The 21,071-nt window shown below is 38.9% G+C and overlaps 1 protein-coding gene across 2 annotated transcripts in view; it reads left to right on the top strand.

Moving 5' to 3' along the window:
* The window catches only part of CACNA2D3 (calcium voltage-gated channel auxiliary subunit alpha2delta 3), a 1,069,564-nt gene that overhangs the window by 1,003,825 nt on the left and 44,668 nt on the right, over positions 1-21,071 (top strand). For both annotated transcript variants that reach the window (XM_043978536.1, XM_043978534.1), the window contains 3 exons: positions 14,010-14,085; positions 17,023-17,075; positions 18,683-18,738. In XM_043978536.1, coding sequence (XP_043834471.1) covers positions 14,010-14,085; positions 17,023-17,075; positions 18,683-18,738 — 185 coding nt within the window. The remainder of the gene's footprint in view (positions 1-14,009; positions 14,086-17,022; positions 17,076-18,682; positions 18,739-21,071) is intronic.

Genomic DNA, 21,071 nt, shown 5'->3' with positions numbered 1-21,071 from the left:
TTACTCTTTGCCTGGTACTGGAAATGAAAAGAAAGACAGAAACACTTTGGGACCCCAAGGAGCTTCTGATCTAATGTGGGGGTCAATATACAAACAGCAATGTACACACATATTATTCACAAGATAAATGGAACATGACCTCAGAGGAAAGGCATCATCATTAAGTGGGTCCAGGAAAGAAAGTGGAGATTTAGCTGGGATTCGAAGAAAGCCAGGAAATTCAGGAGGTAGCCATGAGTGGAAGACTGTTTCAGGAATAGTGAAGAGCCAGAAAAAAAATGTCTTGAATTGAGAGATGAAGTGTCAAGTACAAAAGATAGTAAGGAGGCCAGCATCACTGTATGACCAAGTAAATGGTGAGGAGGAAGGTCTAAGAAGCCTGGGAGTGAAGATGGGGACCATGTTGTGAATGGACTTATAAACCAAATAAGGATATTATATTTTATCCTAGGAGAAATAGAGAGTCACTGGATTCTCTCAAGTATTCTTTGGGTCTCATGAATAGGATCAATGTCTGTCTATCTCTCAACTTCTTGATGTTCTCCTGAGGCCTTGATGTGAAGTCTATGTGGCCAAAATTACCACAAAATTCACATATTGTTCCCCTCAAATGCACTTGATTACTGAATGCCCATGATTATTTGGTCAGCTTTTCTTAATTTGTCCCGAGAGAGACTGAGTTTCAGAGTATAAGCCAGAATAGATGAAAAAGTTAAATGGAAGAAGCAAAAGAGGAGGAAGAATAAGAGGGAGGGGGAAGAGGAGGAAGAGGAGGAGGGAAAAGGAAAAAAAGAAAAGGTGATGATGATGATGAAGAAGAAAAAGATGAAAAAGAAGGAAAGTACACACACACACACGCACACACACTATGAAGAAGCTTGGAATTAGAATAAGACAACTTCATTTTTCAGTCAATTCCATTATAGTGGATGAGTGGCAGCACAATGACAACTGTGCAAAACCAGGAGAGGGTGGGTGGATTGCACCTCATCCAATGAAGGGAATGCCCACCTAGATGAGCTCATGCAGAACTATAGCAATCTCCTTAGAATTTTGTTTTCAACAAGCTTCCTCATCTGAAAAATAAAGATAATAATAGCTGAACCTCTCACCTTCCAGAATTTCTGGAGGGAAAGTGCTTTTTAAAGTCTAACTCATTGTCTGATTGTGAACGACTGGTGGTGGTGGTGGTGCTATGATAATAATTATAATTTTGACTATTATTATTGTATTGGTCACATAGAAAGGACTTCAGTATTTTTTCATTCATTTTACATTTATTCATTCCCTCATTCATTTGTGTACTAATTAAACTTTAGGACCAAAGGTCCCATATGACAGAAATTTGGGCTCCAGCTTGCTGACAACCTGGCTGCCTCACCATTCATTTGAATTGGTTTCAAACCTCCTTCCTTCCCTTGTCTTGTCTGTGTTTCTGTTTATTGTTGTGGGATCAAAGACCAGGACTGGAAGCAACCTCAAAGGTCATCAGGCCAAGCCTGTTCCTTTGCAGATGATGAGGATTGGGGGCTAGGTAGTGGGACAAGAGGTGACTGCCTATGTGGCATTGGTCCAGTCAGGAGATGACACCTCAAAAAATCATCTCAATCATTTGGTTCAACATGCCTATGATAATTCCAAGTGATTCATCAAAGGTCCCCCAGTTTCTAAGCTTCAGAGGGGCAATCTTTTGGGGTTTTCACCCAAAAAAGCCTATTAATCTTTTCTAGGTGCCCACAGACCTGAGCAATCTGCTTTGGCATTTACTGATTACCTTCATTTGTCTTGGTGGAATTCTGTCTTCTTTTCCTTTCCTGAAACTACTTTTTCCATCTGATTCTTGTCAGGTTTCTAAAAATTGTCACTTTCAGACAGAATGGTTTTGAAAATGCAAACTCTAAATGCAAGTAAGGATCAAGACCTCCCTCCCCCTATTATCTACCCTGGCCTCCCCCAGAGGAAACAAACAGGCTTGCTTTTATGTCAGGAGACTTGCATTTCAAGTCTCTGCCGATTACATTATATTTTAGAGAAATGCTCTGGAAACAGTGTCTAGAGGGTGTTAATGGAAAAGTCTGTTTTGTTTGGACAGCTTCTTTCCTTTAATGCTGAACTTTCTACCAATTTTTAATACTCAGTCACTCATTTACTGATTGTAATGGCCTTCTTGGCTTCCTATTGGCCTGACAATTTCCCTAGAAATACACATTGTTGAAGAGTAATGCTGAGGGGAACAAGAAGGCAGATTGATTTGGACAAGTGCTTTCCCTGGGCCAGGTCCTCTGGTATGGAGGGGTTTACAAGTTGCAGGTGGACCTCTCCTTAAGTAAAGCAAACAGCTCCAAATTCACATTTACTAAAGCTTCCATAATTAGCTAGCTATTTCTCTTAGGGTAGAGTATAGTAATGTATTTTATTCACATGTACAGTTTAACCCAATGTCCAATGCCCCACCTTTGGCTATATGGAGTTGGTTCAATCAAGGGGTGCCCCCCAAAAGCAAACAGTATTTGGCTCAATATGCCTATACTCAACAGTTAGCTCCGGAAAGATCTTCAAAATAACTTGTTTTAGGTCAAAATAGATGTAAATGGAAAAGTTTTCTAGGGTAACATAAGCAACCAAGGTCATGCTTCCTATATTGGGTATAGGAAATTTTATTATAAGATCATAGAATCTTGAGCAAGAAATAATCAAGACAACACCTTATCTGATCTGCCCAGTTTTAAGATTAAGAAACTTAGCCCCAGAGAAGGAATGGGATCAGCTCAATATCAGACATCTACAAAGTAGCAAAGCCAGAATTAGAACTCAGGTTCTCTGATTCCAGGCTCAGGGTTGTTTTGTTTTGTTTAGGTTTTTCCTCAAAGTAACAACCCACTTCCAAATGTCCAATTCCTATGTTCCCTTCTACTTTCTCCAATTTTCCCTCCCCCTTCCCCTAGTCTCCCTTATTTCCTTCTGTCTCTCACCCCTCTGGTTCACTTTCCCTGCCTTTCCATCCTTTCCCCTCAGTGTCTTTTCTTATGCAACCTCATTCTTTCCAGATCCCTTATCCTTTATTTCAGCTACTCCTTTCTTCCTGTCCTCCATCCTCACGTCCCTTCCCAGGCCCTACATTGCCTTCTATGTGCTACAGAGGCTTTTTTGTTAGGCAGTATTGACTGGGGGAGTCAAATAATATTTATGCTGCTTTAAAATGAAGCCACAGTACTCAAGTTGTCCATTGTAGGCAAGAATTAGAGAAAATGGAAACACAAAACATTTTGTGGCTTCCCCAGCATTCAGCTCTCTTGAGTCAAGTGCATTGACATTAAGCAATTTCTCAAACCAAAACACTACTGTTTCTTTCTGTTGTTGGCGGTGAAGGAAGATAGAAAATAGAGTAAATATCAAGGGGAGAGAATAAGATAGCAGTTAATACAGTTAGCAATAGTAACTCTGAAAGTAATGATGAGCAGGATGATATCAGAAGGGCATATGATAAATGGAAACCATTAACAGAGAATGAACTGATGGTATCTGAATACAGACTGAAGTATAATTTTATTTGTTAGGTCTTCTTTCTAAAGGTATTTTTTCTGTTTTCTTTCACAACCTGACTAATGAGAAGATGTTTTGCATAACTGCTCATGTATTACATATTGAATTGCTGGATTTCATAGAGAGAGATGAAGAGGGAGGGAAGAAGAAAATTTAGAACACAAAGTTTTAAAAAATCAATGTGAAAACTAATGATGAGCAAGAGGAGTTCAGAGAAACCTGGAAGGACTTACATGAACTGATACTTACTGAGAGGAACAGAACCAGGAGAACATTGTACACAGTAACAGCAACATTGTGTGATGAACAATGGTAAAAGACTTGGCACTTTTTAGCAATGCAATGGTCCAGAACAATTTCAAAGAATTTCATGATAGAAAATGTCTTCAACATCCAGAAAAAAGAACTGTGGTTTATGAATGCAGATTGCACCATGCTGTTTCTACTTTGGGGCTTTTCCCCCTTATTTTTTGAGGTTTTTCCCTTGGGCTCTGACTCTTCTTTCACAATGTGACTAATGCAGAAATATGTTTAATGTGATTGTACATATATAACCTATAGTAGATTATTTTCTGTCTTGGGGAGGAGGGAAGGAAGGGAGGGTGGCAAAAAAAATTGGAACTAAAAATCCTATGAAAACAAATGTTGAAAACTTTCTCTTGTTGAGTTTTTACTTAAAATGAGTTAAAAATCTAATGTGTTTGTCTGTTCTAAGAGATAATATGCATTCCAACAAGGACTTGGTAAGGTACAGGCTTCCAAAAGATGAACAGGCTCTGAATAGTGACTTTCTCTATTTCCCACAAGCTCTAGGTTTTTCAAAGACATACCCTCCTCTTCACCCAAAGGGTCTCTGATGGGCTTTGGGGGCACTCAGAAATGAGACACAAAGAGTCACTAGATGCTCTGGGTAGGGGCCTGGAGCAAGCTACTCTTCCTTGGTATAGGCAAATCTCAGAAATCAGATCTATTAATAAGCAGGAATTCATTGAATGGCTACTGGGCTTAAGCTTCATGGAGCATACAGGATAAGACATGGTGTCTGCCCTCCAGAAATGTACAGTGCAGTTGGAGAGGCATGTGAAACAATTAAAAAACAATGCAAGATAATAGATTAAGTATATAATTGAGGGTTACCCTCAATGACTAACTACAAATGGCATGACTAACCCATGTGCAGAAGGGATCAGACTTCTTCTTGGCCCCAGAGGGTAGAAAAGGGATCAATGGGAGGAATTTACAAAAAAGACAGATTTTTGTCTCAAGCAAGAACTTCCTAATAATTTATATTGTCCAAAGGCCAACAAAGAGTTGCCTTAGGAGGATATGGGAAAATAGAGGCCTGGCTTGAGAAGAATTCCAGTTCAGGCATATATTGGGTTACATAGTCATTTCCAGCTCCCTTCTTTTAAAAATCTGCAATAAGAATTCTAGAGAACATAGTAAAGTATATAAATATATATTCACTTATTAATTCTTCCTTATAGAATATAATATTTTTGAGTACAAGGGCTGTTTTAATTTTGGCTTCTTGTGCTAAGTATAGTGCCTTGCCCATAGTAGATATTTAATAAATGTCTCTTGGACTTAGTTGGCAGTAAAGATAAAGAGAGAATTGGAATTATGGCTAGGTACAGTGGGAAGGTCAAAGGAAACACTGTGTTTTGGTGGAGGGGGGTTAGAGTGTTTGGAGAACATTGGAAAGACTATGGGAAGGTGCCAGTGGAGAAGAAGACACTAAAGATTCAGGAGATGCATGAAACCGACTTTAGGATATCTCGAAGGAGGCAGGTGAAAATGGGAGCAAGGAGACAGGTAGAGTGCTTAGGCATAGTCAGTTCTTGAGGGGGGTGTTTCTTGTTGTGCAACCAGGGGGAGGAGGAAAGAGAAAAATAATGCTGAGGGGTTTGGGAAATGGAGACAAGGAGATGAGAGAATGAATTTCTGATGCTCTATTCACATCACTTGGATCTTTCTAGTGAAGAATTGGATCAGCTTGGTTCCTTATAATAGAAATTATTAGTTAGCAACAAAGTCACGCTGATTATATACACATACATATTGAGTTGTCTGATTTCAAGAATGGCAACACCCTTCCTTACAAAAAATGAAAGAAATTTTTTTTCTATGGTCTATTCGATTAACCCTCTTACTAACCACCAAAGATCATGAATTTGTTACAGAATTCTGGAATCTCAGAGTTGAAAGAAACTTCAGAAGCCACTTAGCCTATCTAAACCATACTTGAAAAAATTTCCTTCATTGTATCCCCAAATATCATCATCCAAATATTCCTTAAAGACTCAAGATAACCAATTCCACTGGTCCATAGCTCTAATTGTTAGGAAGTTTGGTTTTTTTCCAGGAAAAATATCCTCATTTCCTTCAGCCAGTCCATGTATGGACCCTTGTCCCTCCCCATGTGGTTTGATTTAGGATGACATCTACTTTGTCAATATCACTCCTAAAATACACCCACCAAAATTGAATGAAATATTCCTAAAGTATTCAGATTAGGTCATCAGATCAATGGAGGCTTCAGCCATATTCGTGGCAATTTAGCCCTGGGACTTGTTTCAGAGGCTCCTAAACAGCAGTCAGAATATTCAGTGACTGTATATTTAGCTTCATTATTTCAAGAAGTTCATTTCCACCATGTGATTCATTGTCTGAGGACAGTACAACAGCCAGGTGTCTGTTGACATAGACTGTGCTTCCCACCTAGCTTGGGTTACAATGTCAACAGTGTGGTGTCTAGTGTAGTAAGAAGAGGGAAACAAAAGATACATTATGAATCATTACTTAGGACTTAGATCACCAAAAGCCTGAGTATTCAAGGGAACTTCTTTCTGAGAGGGGAGAATTATGTTAGCACAATCTCACTGGCCCTCCCTGTCTCCTTTTCTCTCTTCCCTCTCCAAATCCATCCTCTACCCAGCACACAAACAGATATTCCCAAATCACATATCACATACCTGACCATGTCATCCTCTCCTCAAATATATTAAAAGCAAAGCTTTCGACATGGTATTCAATGTTCTACATCCCTCTTCATATTGCTTTTTCAATAATTTCATATTACTCTTTTCATCCATTCTCCATCAATTCTCTAGTAAAATTAGCCTGATAGACATTGTCTGTGTAGGACATGCTAACTCCTGGCCTCATGTTTTGTTTTGTTTTGTTATTCCCCAAGTAACAGTGAATATGAATGAAAACATTCATTGGAATTCAATGAAAACATCAAATACTCACTGTGGGCTAGGCACTAAGGATACAAATTGAATAGCAAGACAGCCATGAACTCTAGCAACATACATTCTAAAAGGGGAAGGAAATACGGCAGGGGACAAGCAACTGGAAAGGTTTTCCTCCAGAGGTCACGGGACAGTGAGTGGAATTTCAGAACCCTTGAATGACACTCCCTTTTCTGAAGCAATGGTGGTATTGGTTCAATGACAGCTTCCAGAGAAACTTCATGTGTCATGTGTAAAAGGCACTCTCTCTTCAAGACCTCCACCTCCCAGGATCCTGAGCTTCCTCTACAGCCTAGCTTCTGTCCCATCTCCTATAGGAAGCCATCTAGAATTCCTCAAATTGTTGGTGATCTCTCTATGTCCCAAAATTGTGTTGAGAAACTTCATTATTTCCTTGTGTACCATGTAGAATGCGAGTTCCTTGAGGGTAAGGGCCATTTCTTGTCTTTTTCCTTTCCTTTCCTTTCTTTTGTCCTCCTATCTCCCTTCCCTACTGCAATGCCTGTCACATAGTGCATACATAAGAAATGCTGGTTAAATTGTATTGAACTACTTTACCCAGATACAACAAATCCCTTTGTTGTTGTTGTTGGTGGTGGTGGTGGTGGTGGGTTTTTGTTTGTTTGTTTTTGTGGGGCAATGGGGGTTAAGTGACTTGCCCAGGGTCACACAGCTAGTAAGTGTCAAGTGTCTGAGGCTGGATTTGAACTCAGGTACTCCTGAATCCAGGGCCAGTGCTTTATCCACGTCGCCACCTAGCTGCCCCCAACAAATCCCTTTTACAGAATTTTCCATCTCAACATATTATTATTTAATATGTGCCTAGAACATTGTAAGTACTTATTTTTTCTTTCTTTTCCTTGTCCTTCCTCCCTTCCTCCTTCTTTTCTCCCTCCCTCCCTCCCTTCCTCCCTTACTTTCTCCTTCCCTCTCTCCTTCCCTTTCTTCCTTCCTCTACTTAACTTGAAACATGTCTTATAAAACATAAGTAATTCTTTATTGGTTTGTACATATTGCCTTAGATGATCATCATCTTAACTGATAGATTTGAATGTTATAATATCCATATATGTTCCTGAGAATATTGGTTTCAAATCTTATTACTAACATATTTTTAAATATTAATTGAGATTTATTTTAGTTGATGCTTAGCTTAAATATATACATATACATGCATACAAATGTGTGAGTAGTATATATGTCTTTGTATATGTATATACACACATGTATACAATTTACATATACATGCATGCATACATACACACATTTGTTGTGGCCATACTATTTGCTTGAAAAGATAGCTAGTATAATGAAAAAGATGCTAAGCTTCACTACCTACCACTTTCTACCTCAATGGCTTCTGTCAAGTGCCCTAACCTCTTAAAATCTCAGTTTCCACTTCTATAAAGTGTATTTAATAATATCTGTCATTTTCTTGGTTTTCCAGGGATATTATTGCATAATGAGAGAGCTCTAGGCTTCACGTTAGTAAGACCTGCACTTGAATTCAACCTCTGAGCCTTCCTATCTCTGTGAGCCAAAGCAAGTTGCTTCATCTTTCTGAGTCTCAATTTCTTTTTGTTTGTTTTTTGTTTTTTGTTTTTTGTTGTTGTTGTTTTTTTGCTGAGGTAATTAGGGTTAAATGACTTGCCCAGGGTCACACAGCTAGTAAGTGTTAAGTGTCTGAAGCCAGATTTGAACTAAGGTCCTCCTGACTCCAGGGCCTGTGCTCTATCCACTGTGCCACCTAGCTGCCCCTGAGTCTCAATTTCTTCATCTGTAAGACTCACATTAGATGATAGATAGAAAGACTTATATATATAAAAAACCACCTGCTCTTAAAGTTGGAATAATAATAGCTCACCTACCTATGTCACAGATGTTGTGAGGATGAAAGGAATGCAAATGGAAGCACTTTGTTAAGTAAGAAGGCATGTGGCAGAGAGGAAAGAGTACTATGCTTGGTATCTCAAAGGCCTCAGGTTGAATACCACCTCAGAAAATTATTGATTGTGTGTCCCTGAACAAGTCTCTTGTGCTTGCTGATCCTCAGTTTTCTCATCTGTAAAATGAATAGCATCTACGTCATGGTATTATTGTGAGGTTCATTTGAAGTAATAACTGAAAACTGTTATTAAGTTCTTTGAAAATGTATGGTGAAGGCTAAATCAGCAGATCTGTTTCTTCCTTTCCTATTAAATGAAGACATTGGATTAGATGATCTCATATGGCTTTTTTTAGCTCTAACATTATGTAGTTCTGGCATATTTCAATTATTATACTTATTGCAATGGGAATAAAAGGAGTAAAATGAAAATTTTCACTTATCAGAAAATTGGTCATCCAGTGATCTTCCTTCTAAATCTCTTAGTGCCACCAGTGCCTTGTGACCTCTCATACTGTTCTGCATGAGCTCCAGCTTCTTCTGCAGAGTCCCATCTGTCTTCTATCCAAGTTTCAAAGCCACTGGTTTGCTGAGCACAATGATGTTAATGATAAGTTGGAAGGCTGTGGGTAGGGGCTGAAAGAGCTGGGTGGTGATGTCACAGGGCTCTGGTTATGTTATCTGCAATGAGAATAAATGACTGGTCCTGCATGTAGGCAAGAAGTGGCCTATCCACCATCAGCCCTGGGATGGGCTTCATTCTTAGAGCTTAAATTTAGATCAGAAGAAAAGCAGCAATCATCATATCCTTTAACTAGAATCAGCCAAACAGGATACAGGTAGCCACAAAATGTAGTCATTGCAAAGAGTAACAGAATCACTTCAAAAAAGGTAATAATCGGTCAGTCTTGCTTTTTTTTGCAACATGTAGTTAAATCTGTTTAAGTGTGGTGAAGGAAAGGGGGAGCAGTTTACTTTATAACCTCCTAAAATGGCACTGATATTAGATAAGTGTAATATCAACAAGAAAGACAGAAATGCTGTTCCAGGGAGCCTCCTCAGAGCCCTTGAGTTTCACTCAAACATGTAGGGAAGGGCTAGAAAAGGGGCTTCAAGGAAGCATTAAGGCCTGCTTGCCATATGAATTCTCTGACCTTCCCTCTGTGAGCTTATTAGATGATGTAGAGCCCTAAGGTACATATAATTTTTTTCTTTTTCTTTTTTTTTTTTTAGTGAGGCAATTTGGGTTAAGTGACTTGCCCAGGGTCACATAGCTAGTAAGTGTCTGAGGCTGGATTTGAACTCAGGTACTCCTGACTCCAGGGCCGGTGCTCTATCCACTGTGCCATCTAGCTGCCCCTAAGGTACATATAATTTAATTTCATTCATAAGTTGATTTCTTCATTTTGGAAGGTTCCTTTTCCTTGAATCTCAGAGAGATAGAGGCTGGGAAAAAGAAATGAGCAGGTCATAGGCCTTTGAGCAATACAGAACTAAAGGGAGGGCTGTGTGCTCAACTGGTATCCAAGCAATATCAAGAGAGGTAGAGAAAGACCCTTAACATTTGGAGTGGATTCTCTCTACCCACCAGCATGAATGATTAACAGGAGGAAAAGGACAAGATTCTAGAGGGGGGATGGATTGCTATCTTTGTCATTGTCCGGAATGCCCATAACTATGAAATTGCAGATCCATCCAAGTATCAAAGTATAACAGAATCCCCTGGAATGAACCTCAAGCAAAGAATATTTTTAAAGCTCCCCACAGAGTCCTCCATTGTCATTGTCATTGCCATCAGCAGCCGCACCATTGTTGGTATTGTTGTTATCATCAGAATCAGGGGAGGAGGTGCATATCACCCACATGATCCAGTTTATTGCTGAAGTGGCTCTAAGGTTGATTTCAGTGAGACAAAGAAATTATTACATTGATATGTATGACAGTCTGTTAGTATATTGAATTTAAAGTCATATCCTCAGGATACTGACTTGTCCTGGCACCTATTTGATTTGAGCCCTAATCAATTACATGAGAATAAAATAATTATAATAATGACAAAATGAACAACAGTCCAACTAGAATAAAAGCTCCATATTATAGTAATTAAACATGTGCTTGTCATGCCAAGGCAGAGATAAAATAGTTAATATTTCCTTATCAAAGGAGAAGGAAGATTGATGGATAGTAAAAGAGCTCCCAATTAATGGGTTAAATTTTTACATAATCCCCCCCCACACACACACACACAAACTAGTGGAACAAGTAGACCTGACTTTACAAATCAGTAGTAAAAGTTGACACAGTCTACGCCATTGAGATTGGCAAACATATCCAAAAGTTGTTTTTCTCTGCATGGAGTCTATGAACCAAGAAATCTGATGGTGGAATCAAAAGGCCCTCTATAACAGAATCCATATAAACTCTACCAGCAATACATCTCCAAAGAAGTGTCAAATGAATAGCTAGAAGATGTCATTTGGTGTGGAGAAAGAGAATTATATGATGGTGGTTTAGGATCAAGCCAGTACCACTAGAAATTAGAAAATGGTTATCCTTAAGGAGCCCAGAATGGTCATGTCAATGTAGTTATGCAATAAAATAGTGAAAAGCAGGCAATCTATCACTGCAGTTTGCAAAATTTAGTATTATACCTCAAAAGACACAATCAGATGGCAAGACTTACACATCAGAAGTTAACAGATGCTGAATCCCCCTGTTACAAATGCAAATACCCAAATATCCTTGAGAATTCCACAAATAAGTTATGCCAATATGTCATCATTGACCAAAATATCACCAACAACTGCCCAGACATAGTGTGGATCCATACAAAATGAAGAATAATGCTTTTTATTAGACATATTCAAGCCAAATAAAATCTCTAAACTACACATAATTAAAAACTTGAAAATGAAGACTCAAGAGTAGAACAGAGTCCAAATTCTATGGCAACAGAAGAATGTGTTTGCTGGTCCTATTAGCCTCACTGCTACTGCAGTTGTCCTAACTCCAGCACACTAAATCCATTACAAAAACATTCCTTTTATGTCCATTTGGAATAGTCTATAAGGCATTAAGTATAAAAGTATTAAAAAGAAGGCAGTGATTGATCCTTGGGTCATTTCTATGGACTCACAGGACCTGTGTTTGAATCCTTGGTCTTCTCCTTACCAGGAATGTGACCTAGAATGATCTAAGGCAGTTCTCTGGGCTGAAACTTCCACATCTCTAACATATTGGCATTAGACTAGATGGCTTCTGAAGTCCCTTTCAGCCCTAAATCCAGGACCATCAAACAATTGGGAACCTTTCTGCAGACCACAAGAGCTGACAATGAAAAAGTAATGAGGCATTAACATAATTAGCAAAGTTATTAGCTGGTGAAAGGCAGGACTTTTGATATTTGAGTCCAAAGGTTGGGGGGAGGGGTTGGAAGAGGAAGGACTAAGTAGGAAAAATATCTTGATGCCAGGAAGATGACCAGAGAATATCACTCATTTTTGCCAACATGGCATGCGGGAAGCTTGCCTTACTTATGATCTTAACAGTTATGAATGATTTCATAATTCAATGAACCAAAACAACTGGTTCATCTCTAAACAACCACCTTCTTTAAGAAGCTGATGACCACTCCTTACATATATTGGAGATAAGATCATTTGCCCAGCAAGAGACCAAATGTCATTGGTTCCCTTCCTACTCTGAAATTTTGCCAGTCTGTGATCTATGAAACTACCTTTCCTTTTAACCACATGAAAATGTAGACACAGGATACTTAACTAATTACTAACAAAAAAAACCTAACCAAATGATAAATAACTTAAATGCTCAGGTAACACACACACACACACACACACACACACACACAAACTGAACTGAATTTTTTATGAAATAGAGAAAGTTGAGGAATAGTGGAAAGATAACTGAATTTGGAAATAGGTTTGAGTCATACCTGTCACTGATTATCCAGATACCTTCAAACCAATTTGACTCTTAGGTTCCTCACTTGGCAAACAAAACAGTCATAAGCCTACTTGGCAAGCTGTGGGTAAAAAGCTCTTTGTATTGACTGAAGTCCAATATAAGTGCTAGCTATTGCATCCTATCACTGATATTGAGGGAAATGCAGATCAGCTTTGTTTCATGGGCACACGAGCAGCTTGGCTTTTGTGCATGTATACAAACACATACAGAGGGAGGTACAAATTGATTATTTTCAGAGGTTTAACCAGTAAAACTTGGTTAGTAATCTATCAGTGTCTGGTTAATAAATTTGTTTCAACATTAAACACACACACACACACACACACACACACACACACACATACACTTGACTCTGCAGTAAACAAAGCCTAACTAACAGTCAAATCATTTTGGGCATGAAAATGTAATCTTATATCTAGAGCAGGAAGGTTTTGGCCCCCATGCACATGGAATGATGTACAAGCCCTGAAGACAAGTGGAGATATTCCTTTGACCCATCATAGTCAAGGCACTGTATCCATCAAGGTGTATCCATCATCCAAATGAAGTACCAGGATCTCAAAAAATGTAGTCACTTTGTATTGGAAGAATCATGAAGCAAATTCCTTTCTGGGGATAGCAGCCATCTTTTGGTTCATATTCAGATTGGCATTTGGCAATTTAGAATCAAAGACCATGCATCATTTCCTATCTGCCATATTCCTTGGAGCTAAGACACCTAATACATGGGCTTCTCCTTGAAATCCTTGTGTTCCTTTAAGGCTCACTCTTCTACAGAACAGAAGGTCACCCTTGATCCTCACCATCACCCCCATTTTAGTGTTCCTAAATTGCCTTGCATTGTGTATGTTTTCTATTTCTTTATAGGTAGACCTGTTGTTTCCTTCCACTGGAATGTAGTCTAGCTGAGAGAAGGCTGCTTCTTGGCTATACATATTCACAGAACCTAAAGTATGGCTGGCTCACAGTTGGCACTTGACATATTCTTGTTGAGTTGAATTGACATAAAAGATTGAATTGAATTCCATTCCATATGTGGCCCCAAATTAAATGACAGAGCTCATTCTTCATGCTTTCACATTGGTGTTATAGATTGGGGCTTTTTTTTTTTTTTTGCTTTATTGTTGCTTTTTTTCCTCCTAAGATGATGTGAGGCTTGATTAGTTAGTTACTGCTGTGGGGAAAGGTGTTCACACCTGCTAATATGCTTCCATGTCAAGAATGGATTTGAATTGATCTTCCCCTTTCCTATAATCACCCACTTTTTTTTTTCCTTCAGAGGAAAGTTCCTATTTATATTCTGTAGTATGACTGGTGTGTCTTTTCTTCTCCTGGCCCAGGATTACACTTTATGACTACCAGGCTATGTGCAGAACCAACAAAGAGAGCAGTGACCGGGCTCACAGTTTATTAGACGTAAGTAGAGTCATAGTTGAGTTCCCTTCTAGGAAACAACCCAGAAATCCTTTGTCACCTCTTTCTTTCTCTGTCTGTTTCAAGCTTTGCAGGTTTTGCTGACTCTCTCTTTGCACTCTTCTCTGCCTCCTTTGTCATAATTAGAAGCTCATTATGTATAGATGTTATTTTTGCATGATAAAAGAGCCATTCCTCCATGATTTCTTTTTTGTTTGTTTGGCTTTTTGTTGTTGTTGGTGGTGGTGTTTTGGTGAGGCAATTGGGGTTAAGTGACTTGCCTAGGGTCACATAGCTAGTAAATGTAAAGTGTGGAGGTCAGATTTGAACTCAGGTCCTCCTGAATCCAGGGCCAGTGCTCTATCCACTGCTACACCTAGCTGCCCCCCTCCTCCATGATTTCTGTCTGTCTGTCTATCTATCTACCTATCTTTCTTTCTCTCTTTCTTTCTTTTTTCTAATTCTGAATCAAAGCGACTAGACATACAGAAGGGAGATTTCTAGGGACTAATAACATCTTTTTGAATTAAAAAAAAATCCTGAAGTTTTGGGGTTCTGTCATTTGGAGGCATATAAAAGGGAGTTTTGTTTTGCTCCACAGAAAAGCCAACATTAGGCTGCAATCTGGCTTCTGGTCTCTAATTTAATTAACATTTGTACCAAAGACCCCCTTCCTATTGCCCAGAAGCTGAGGAACTACCCTTTGGCCATTCCTAGGGGTAATTAATGCCCCAGTTAAGGTACAAAGAGACACCCATCAATTAACTCCAGTCCCTCTCCCTTGGAGTAAAATACAGAATGTGAAATGTGCAAATAGTACCATTTGGACCACACAAACATGCCATCTGTGTATGTATATACATACACAAATAGGTAGCCATAAAGTCCTCAAGATTAAAACAAGTCAAGAATAGAATCTGACTAAAATAGCTTAGTAGAGACATTAAACACAAATAGAGTAATTAAAAAACCAAACAAACATGTTTCCCCTTTTCATTAGAGCAATAGACTGTATATAACAGACATGAGGACTAAAGAGTGTATTATTTTTAAACCGAAAATGTCATACAAAGAGGGGGAAAGAAACAAAAAAATACAAACCAAAAATATTTTTATCAATTGCAGTATTTCTAAGCAGCATCTGATACTTAGAAAAATTGAAAGTTCCTTTTCTCTTGTCTTTCTGAATCTGGCTTCTCTCCATAGTAGGACTATTTGCTGAATTAAATAGGGTGAAAAAAGCAGCTCCCAAGATGCTCTTTCACCATCTGGCTTAAAAACTCAGAGGCTTTTAAATAGTTACATGCATTTTAATTGTTTAATCCTGTATTTACATAATCCCATCCCTGCCTATGGGTTGAACCACAACCTCTTAGGGATTTCTATGAGCACAGTTTCCCATTGGTTTGAACCTGGGCTATATGAGAGCCTGCCCTGTCACCCTGACCCTGTTATTTATTCACTGTTCATCCCAGGCTACTGAGACCTACAAAAAATGGCCTTGTACAGCCTGACTGGTCAAAGATAGGGCATTTCTCAATGGTCTGACCACTGAGACCTTGCTGAAAGATCTGATTATTTTTCAAGTCATAAAATAGAATGACTAAACCACAGGGTTGGAATGGTGCATTGGGTTTCAAATAGCCAGTCATCAAAAGTTCAAATCCTGATCTGAACCTAATTCTGGAGGCCCAAACACTTTTGCCTTTATGAATTCAGGTTAAAAGTCTCTTTGAGATCAAGGGAGAGATCCACTTGTTCTCTGTTTTTGTTTGTTTTCGGGGGAGGGGAGGAATGTTGAGCTCCCAATATTTCTAATTGATTTGTTTGTTCTCAGCTTTCCCCTTCTAGCCCACAATAGAAGGAAGGAGCAAGTAGAAAAGGACAAGTTTTAAGAAAGGACAAAGTCTGAAAATGATTGTTACTTTGTTAAGTATTAGATATCTCTCCAATTTCTGGGGTCAATCTGTACGAATAAAAGGCTAAAAAGTTACTGAACACATGCTAAGCAATGGTTAAATCCAGAACACTCTTTCAATGTTTCAGTTTCAACAGTCCCCAAGTATAGCCCCCCCAAATTTAGACTTTTTTGGTTGATAGTGTTTAAGATGCCAGCCTTTTAAATCCAACCCTGGCAGATGTTGTCCCCTCATTTTCCCAGAGGCCTCCATGCAGCTCACATATATGTCATACCTAGGCATAAAGGCCAGAGTGAGAGAGAGAGAGAGTCCATATTTTCCAGAAATCAGGAAATTGAATCATCTACATAGGAAATATCACAAAAGAAACAGTCAACTACTTAAAAAAAAACATTAAAGCCGTTGGAAATAAAGACCAGCGTGTCTTTTCCTTCCTCTTCCTCCCCCCTCCCCCTTCCTTTATGGAATGAAGGGATTTTCTTCAAGGCTAAAATCCCTTGTTTGCATGTTGACCACTTATAATGAAAACCTTAATACATTTGAGGAAAAAGCCCAAATCATACCCAGCCATTTCCCTCCAGCATAACTCATTGGCTGCAGACAAATTAAATGCATATATCTTTCCCATATTACAGTGAAAAGATAGCCTTAAGTGAGAATTCCATCTTTAATGGACTATTCTGTGAGTTGTGTTTTGTAACCAGTAATAATAATTACAAGTCTTTCCAGATTAGGCTGGGAAATAGTAGCCCCTAGAGGTTAGAACTTTAAATCATTGCCTAGACTTCCTTCCCCTCATTCCTCCACCTGGGGTTACCCTTGTATTGAATCCTGTTTATTTTCCTTGTAAATCACATTTCATGAGGGGTCCATTCAAAGATGTCCAATACCAGCTTGGGGATACAGTATCTTCCTTTTTTCCTCACTTAGATAAAGCTGCTGTTTCATCAGCCTGAAGGGATAACATTGTCTTTGCTGAACTTTTTTTTTTCTTCTTACTATATCGGTTGTTTCTCTCCAGCCATATAATGCCTTCTTTGCTGCAGTTAAATGGATAATGACAGAACTTATCTTGTAAGTAAACCTTTGCTAAGATTTTGTTTTGTTTTTAGTGTGATCTTTGCCTTTGTTCTGTTATAAATTGACCTGGAGGATAGAAGAGGCATTCTCTTTCTGAGTTTGCAGGGCATGGTTTGTGCTCCTAAATTGCCACATTGAATGCCTTGGACAATCTCACCCATCTGAATGAATGATTGTAACTTGTATTAAGTGCCTCCTGGTCACTGCTCATGCCCTCCCAGGCTTTGTTTAGCTGTCTAACAGCTTGCCATCCGCCAACCCAATTTATTTATTGTGGTTACAGTTACATTCCCCATGAATGTCTGGCTGTTTTGAATGCTGCATGGGTGGGCTCTGGGCCATAGGACCAACTGTCATGGTGATTCATTACACCACTTTGGATTGCTTAGCATGTACAGTCACGGGGCCTTTGAAATCATCTGCCAGAACCAAGGGGAGGGTCTCAGGTGTGATTTAATTGTTTACCCTGTCAAATACAAGTCATGTTTTCAATGTCAATTATTCATCAGTGGCTTGAGTCAAACATAGAGTGGCACAAAGATGAAAGCCTGAGCTATTAAAAAAAAAAGACGTTGGACATACTCCACAGGCAATGTGTCACAAAAAAGGAAGGACTCCAAAGATTGACATCGAAGCAAGTCACTTCAACAAGAATAAACTGGATTTCACCATATGTGATGGGCATCCTCCCCCACAAGCCCCAATCTTCCACCTTAGAGATTTAAGGAGGATTATCATGCTATGAAATTAATGAGATTTATCTTCCATTTCCAAAATTCACAAAAAAATTCATACTGTTTGTAAAATGGAGTGGGAAATCATGTTGTAAGCAGAAGGCTGGGCTGGAGGTGGATGGGAGAAATAACAAATGATACCAGAACTTGGAATGAAAGTGACTTCTTGGCCGGCAGCAGGGACAAGTATGAAAAAGAAATCAACTGAAGGTTTCCCTGTCCCTATTCATTTGAAAAGCCATTTGCTATGACTATTACTTGGGGGGTGATGGTTTCACATTACCTCAAAATCCTGTTTTTCTTTGTATAATTGAGAAATCTTAGTTGTTTTAAACCTGTCCCAAGGCAGGTTTTCATGGGGAGAAGTTCATATGTTACATGCACATTGGTAAGCCAGGCCTGCTAGAACCATTGTTAAAACAGGTTTTATTATTCAAGAGTGTAGACTGAGGAAAAGACAATAAAGCATTTTTTTTTCTTACTCCTGTAACAAGACCAGGGAATCCCTATAGCCCTCTACTGGGGGGTTCAGAATAGGCAGAACTCCTCTAAATCCTATCTGCCTGTCAAAGGGCTGCAGGCTCCTAGCAGGAGATCTCCCTGCCAAGGGCTGGCACTTGATTAGAGGGGCATGACACTTGGATATCTTACTCTAGTGTTAATGGCAAAAACAACCTTTCACTCACAAGATAAAGCCCAGTGAAAATATACCAATAACTAATCCAAATAACCTAGGAACTATGTCAATAGCTCCAATTTGGGATTTGTTTTTATTTTCAATGGGGTGAATCAATCAGGGAGTATATCACTACTGCACTCCAGTGGTGGATGTCCCAATAATGCTGAGCTTTTTCTCGGATTTCTTAGGTTTCTGGTGGAATTTAACTTGTGCAGTTGGTGGCACTCAGAAACCACAGCCAAAGGTAAGTGGTTAATGTGTTCTCTTCTATTTAGTAACCTTTTTTTGTCTGTTTGCTTATTTCTATTATTCAAATCTAAACCCCACGATTCCATTGATTTAGGAAATTTCTGGAATGGAAATTTCCTATACATATATAGATCGACACCTCATTTGAACTTTAGAATGTTACAGAGTTGTCCAGGACACTTGAAAGTTTGAATAATTTGCCCATGACCACAGGACTAGTAAACCTTTGAGGGCATAACTTGAATCCAGGCCTTTCTGATTCCACTAACCCACGCTGCCTCTCCTGGCCTCTTAAAATGTCACAGGCAGTGACCCAGAGTTTCAGCTCTTTGTTGGCTCACACAGGTGAGAAATCCCATGTGGAAAATGTCATTCAGAATATGCCTCAGCACACACCCCAGTCATGTGCATGGGAACTACCCCCACTGCCCAGAGTTTGTCAAAACAATCTGGGATTCATGCCTTGGGAAGTTGAGCTGTGATGCTGACCCCAAGTCGTGCTCAACCTTTGCAGATTTTCAGGGTTTGATGCTTGGGAGCCAACAGAAAAAAGCCAATTAGTCATCCAAGAAGTGTTCAAAAAAATATACACTTTTATGAGTACTGTCTTATCCCTCAAGTAAGTAATATTTCCATTATTTCAATTGTTTAAAAATTTCATTCTTTTTTTCTTTTTATCAATTGTATTTAAGTGTGATAATATTATTTCAGCAGGACAGGAGATAAGTAACTTTATCCAAGCAACCAGAACACCCTTGTCCAATGAGCAGGTGGGAACAAGGGTGTAAATACTAAAAACGGATTAATTTGTTATTTATTAATCATATTGCCTATCAGAATCTCAATTGAGACACCCCTTTGTTAGCATGAGAAGCATCAAATGGTGGGAGGTATTGGACTTGAAATCAGAAAAGACGTAGATTTGAATCCTAGCTCTGTGGATGGTTAACAAAATATATCTTCTGGATCTTTCCAAGGTAAAAGATATGTGTAGCTAAGCATTACAGTCTAGTGTAAACAGTTTCCCATTCTGTTCTGTTTGTTTTTTCCTCTCTTTTCGTAAGCACATACATTTCCGTGAAAGGTACTATTTGATAGTTCCAATTGAAAGAGGTTAATTTGTTTTTCCTTTTCCCATTATATTAAGCCCAAATTTGCCCACAGTAATATATGTAGTGATCACCTGAATTAAATTGACACATTCATGTCCATTTAAGTTCATTGACACCAAAGATATCAATGTTTAATCTTTCTATAACCTGTTTGATTATATCCAGCTTACCTTGGTTTTTAGATCCGACATTCCAAGTTCCTGGGCAATATTGATCTCTGCAGAATTCGCCCTTCCTTTTGTTACCAGACACAGCCATAGCTGAGCTTCCTTTCAATTTTGGCCCACCCACTTCATTCTTCATGGAGCTACTTATAGTTGTCCTCCTTTCTTCCCCAGTAATGTGGTGGACACCTTCTGTTCTGAGCATCTCATCCTTTACTGTCATCTCTTTTCTCATTTTAGTATTGTCCATGGGGTTTTCTTGGTAAAGATACTGGAATGGTTTGAAATTTCCTTCTTCAGTGGATTATTTTTTCTCAGAACTTTACCCTATGACCTGTACATCTTGGGGAACCCTGAACAGCATAACTCATAGTTTCCTTGAGCCACACAGGCCTCTCTGCCATAACAAGGAAGTGATCCAGGAGGAGGTGGTCCTCTGACCAGTATACAATTCTTGAGATGCAATTGGAATGAGGCAGGGGGGAATAGAAGGACCGATAAGATAGTATAGGAGAGAGAGTACTGGGCTTGGAGTCAAATGTACTGGCTTTGAATTCTAGCTGTGGTTAATAGAGGTCGCTATGTGTCACCATGAATAAAGCTCTGAGCCTAGAGCCAAGATGACTTGGATTAAAAGCTGTCTTCAAACACTTCTGATTTATTTTATCCATTGCAAATCATTTAATCTCTGTCTGCCTCAACTTTCTCATCTGTTAAATGGGAATCATACTAATATCTACTTCATAAAGTCATGAGGAGCAAATGAAACAATATTCAAAAGCTCTTAGCATAGTGCCTGGCACATAGTAGGCATTTAAATGCTTTACAAAATACCTCTATGATCTTGGATATGTCATTTCAACTTTCTTGGCATCAGATCCTCTTCTAAAAAAAAATGAAGGTGTTGGAAAAAATCTTTTTTGAGGACTCTTCTTGTTATATATATACAGTTGTATGAGATGATTCCCATCCCCAATATTATGCTTCTCTTAATGAAGCTGGTGGTCATATTAAGCTTTTTTTCTCCCCTTCTATATCATGCTGACTTATTT

Source organism: Dromiciops gliroides, chromosome 1 (assembly GCF_019393635.1).
Source record: "Dromiciops gliroides isolate mDroGli1 chromosome 1, mDroGli1.pri, whole genome shotgun sequence".
NCBI lineage: Eukaryota > Metazoa > Chordata > Mammalia > Microbiotheria > Microbiotheriidae > Dromiciops > Dromiciops gliroides.
The sequence above is the reverse complement of the archived record's forward strand: the minus strand, read 5'-3'. Positions and strand labels throughout refer to the sequence as shown.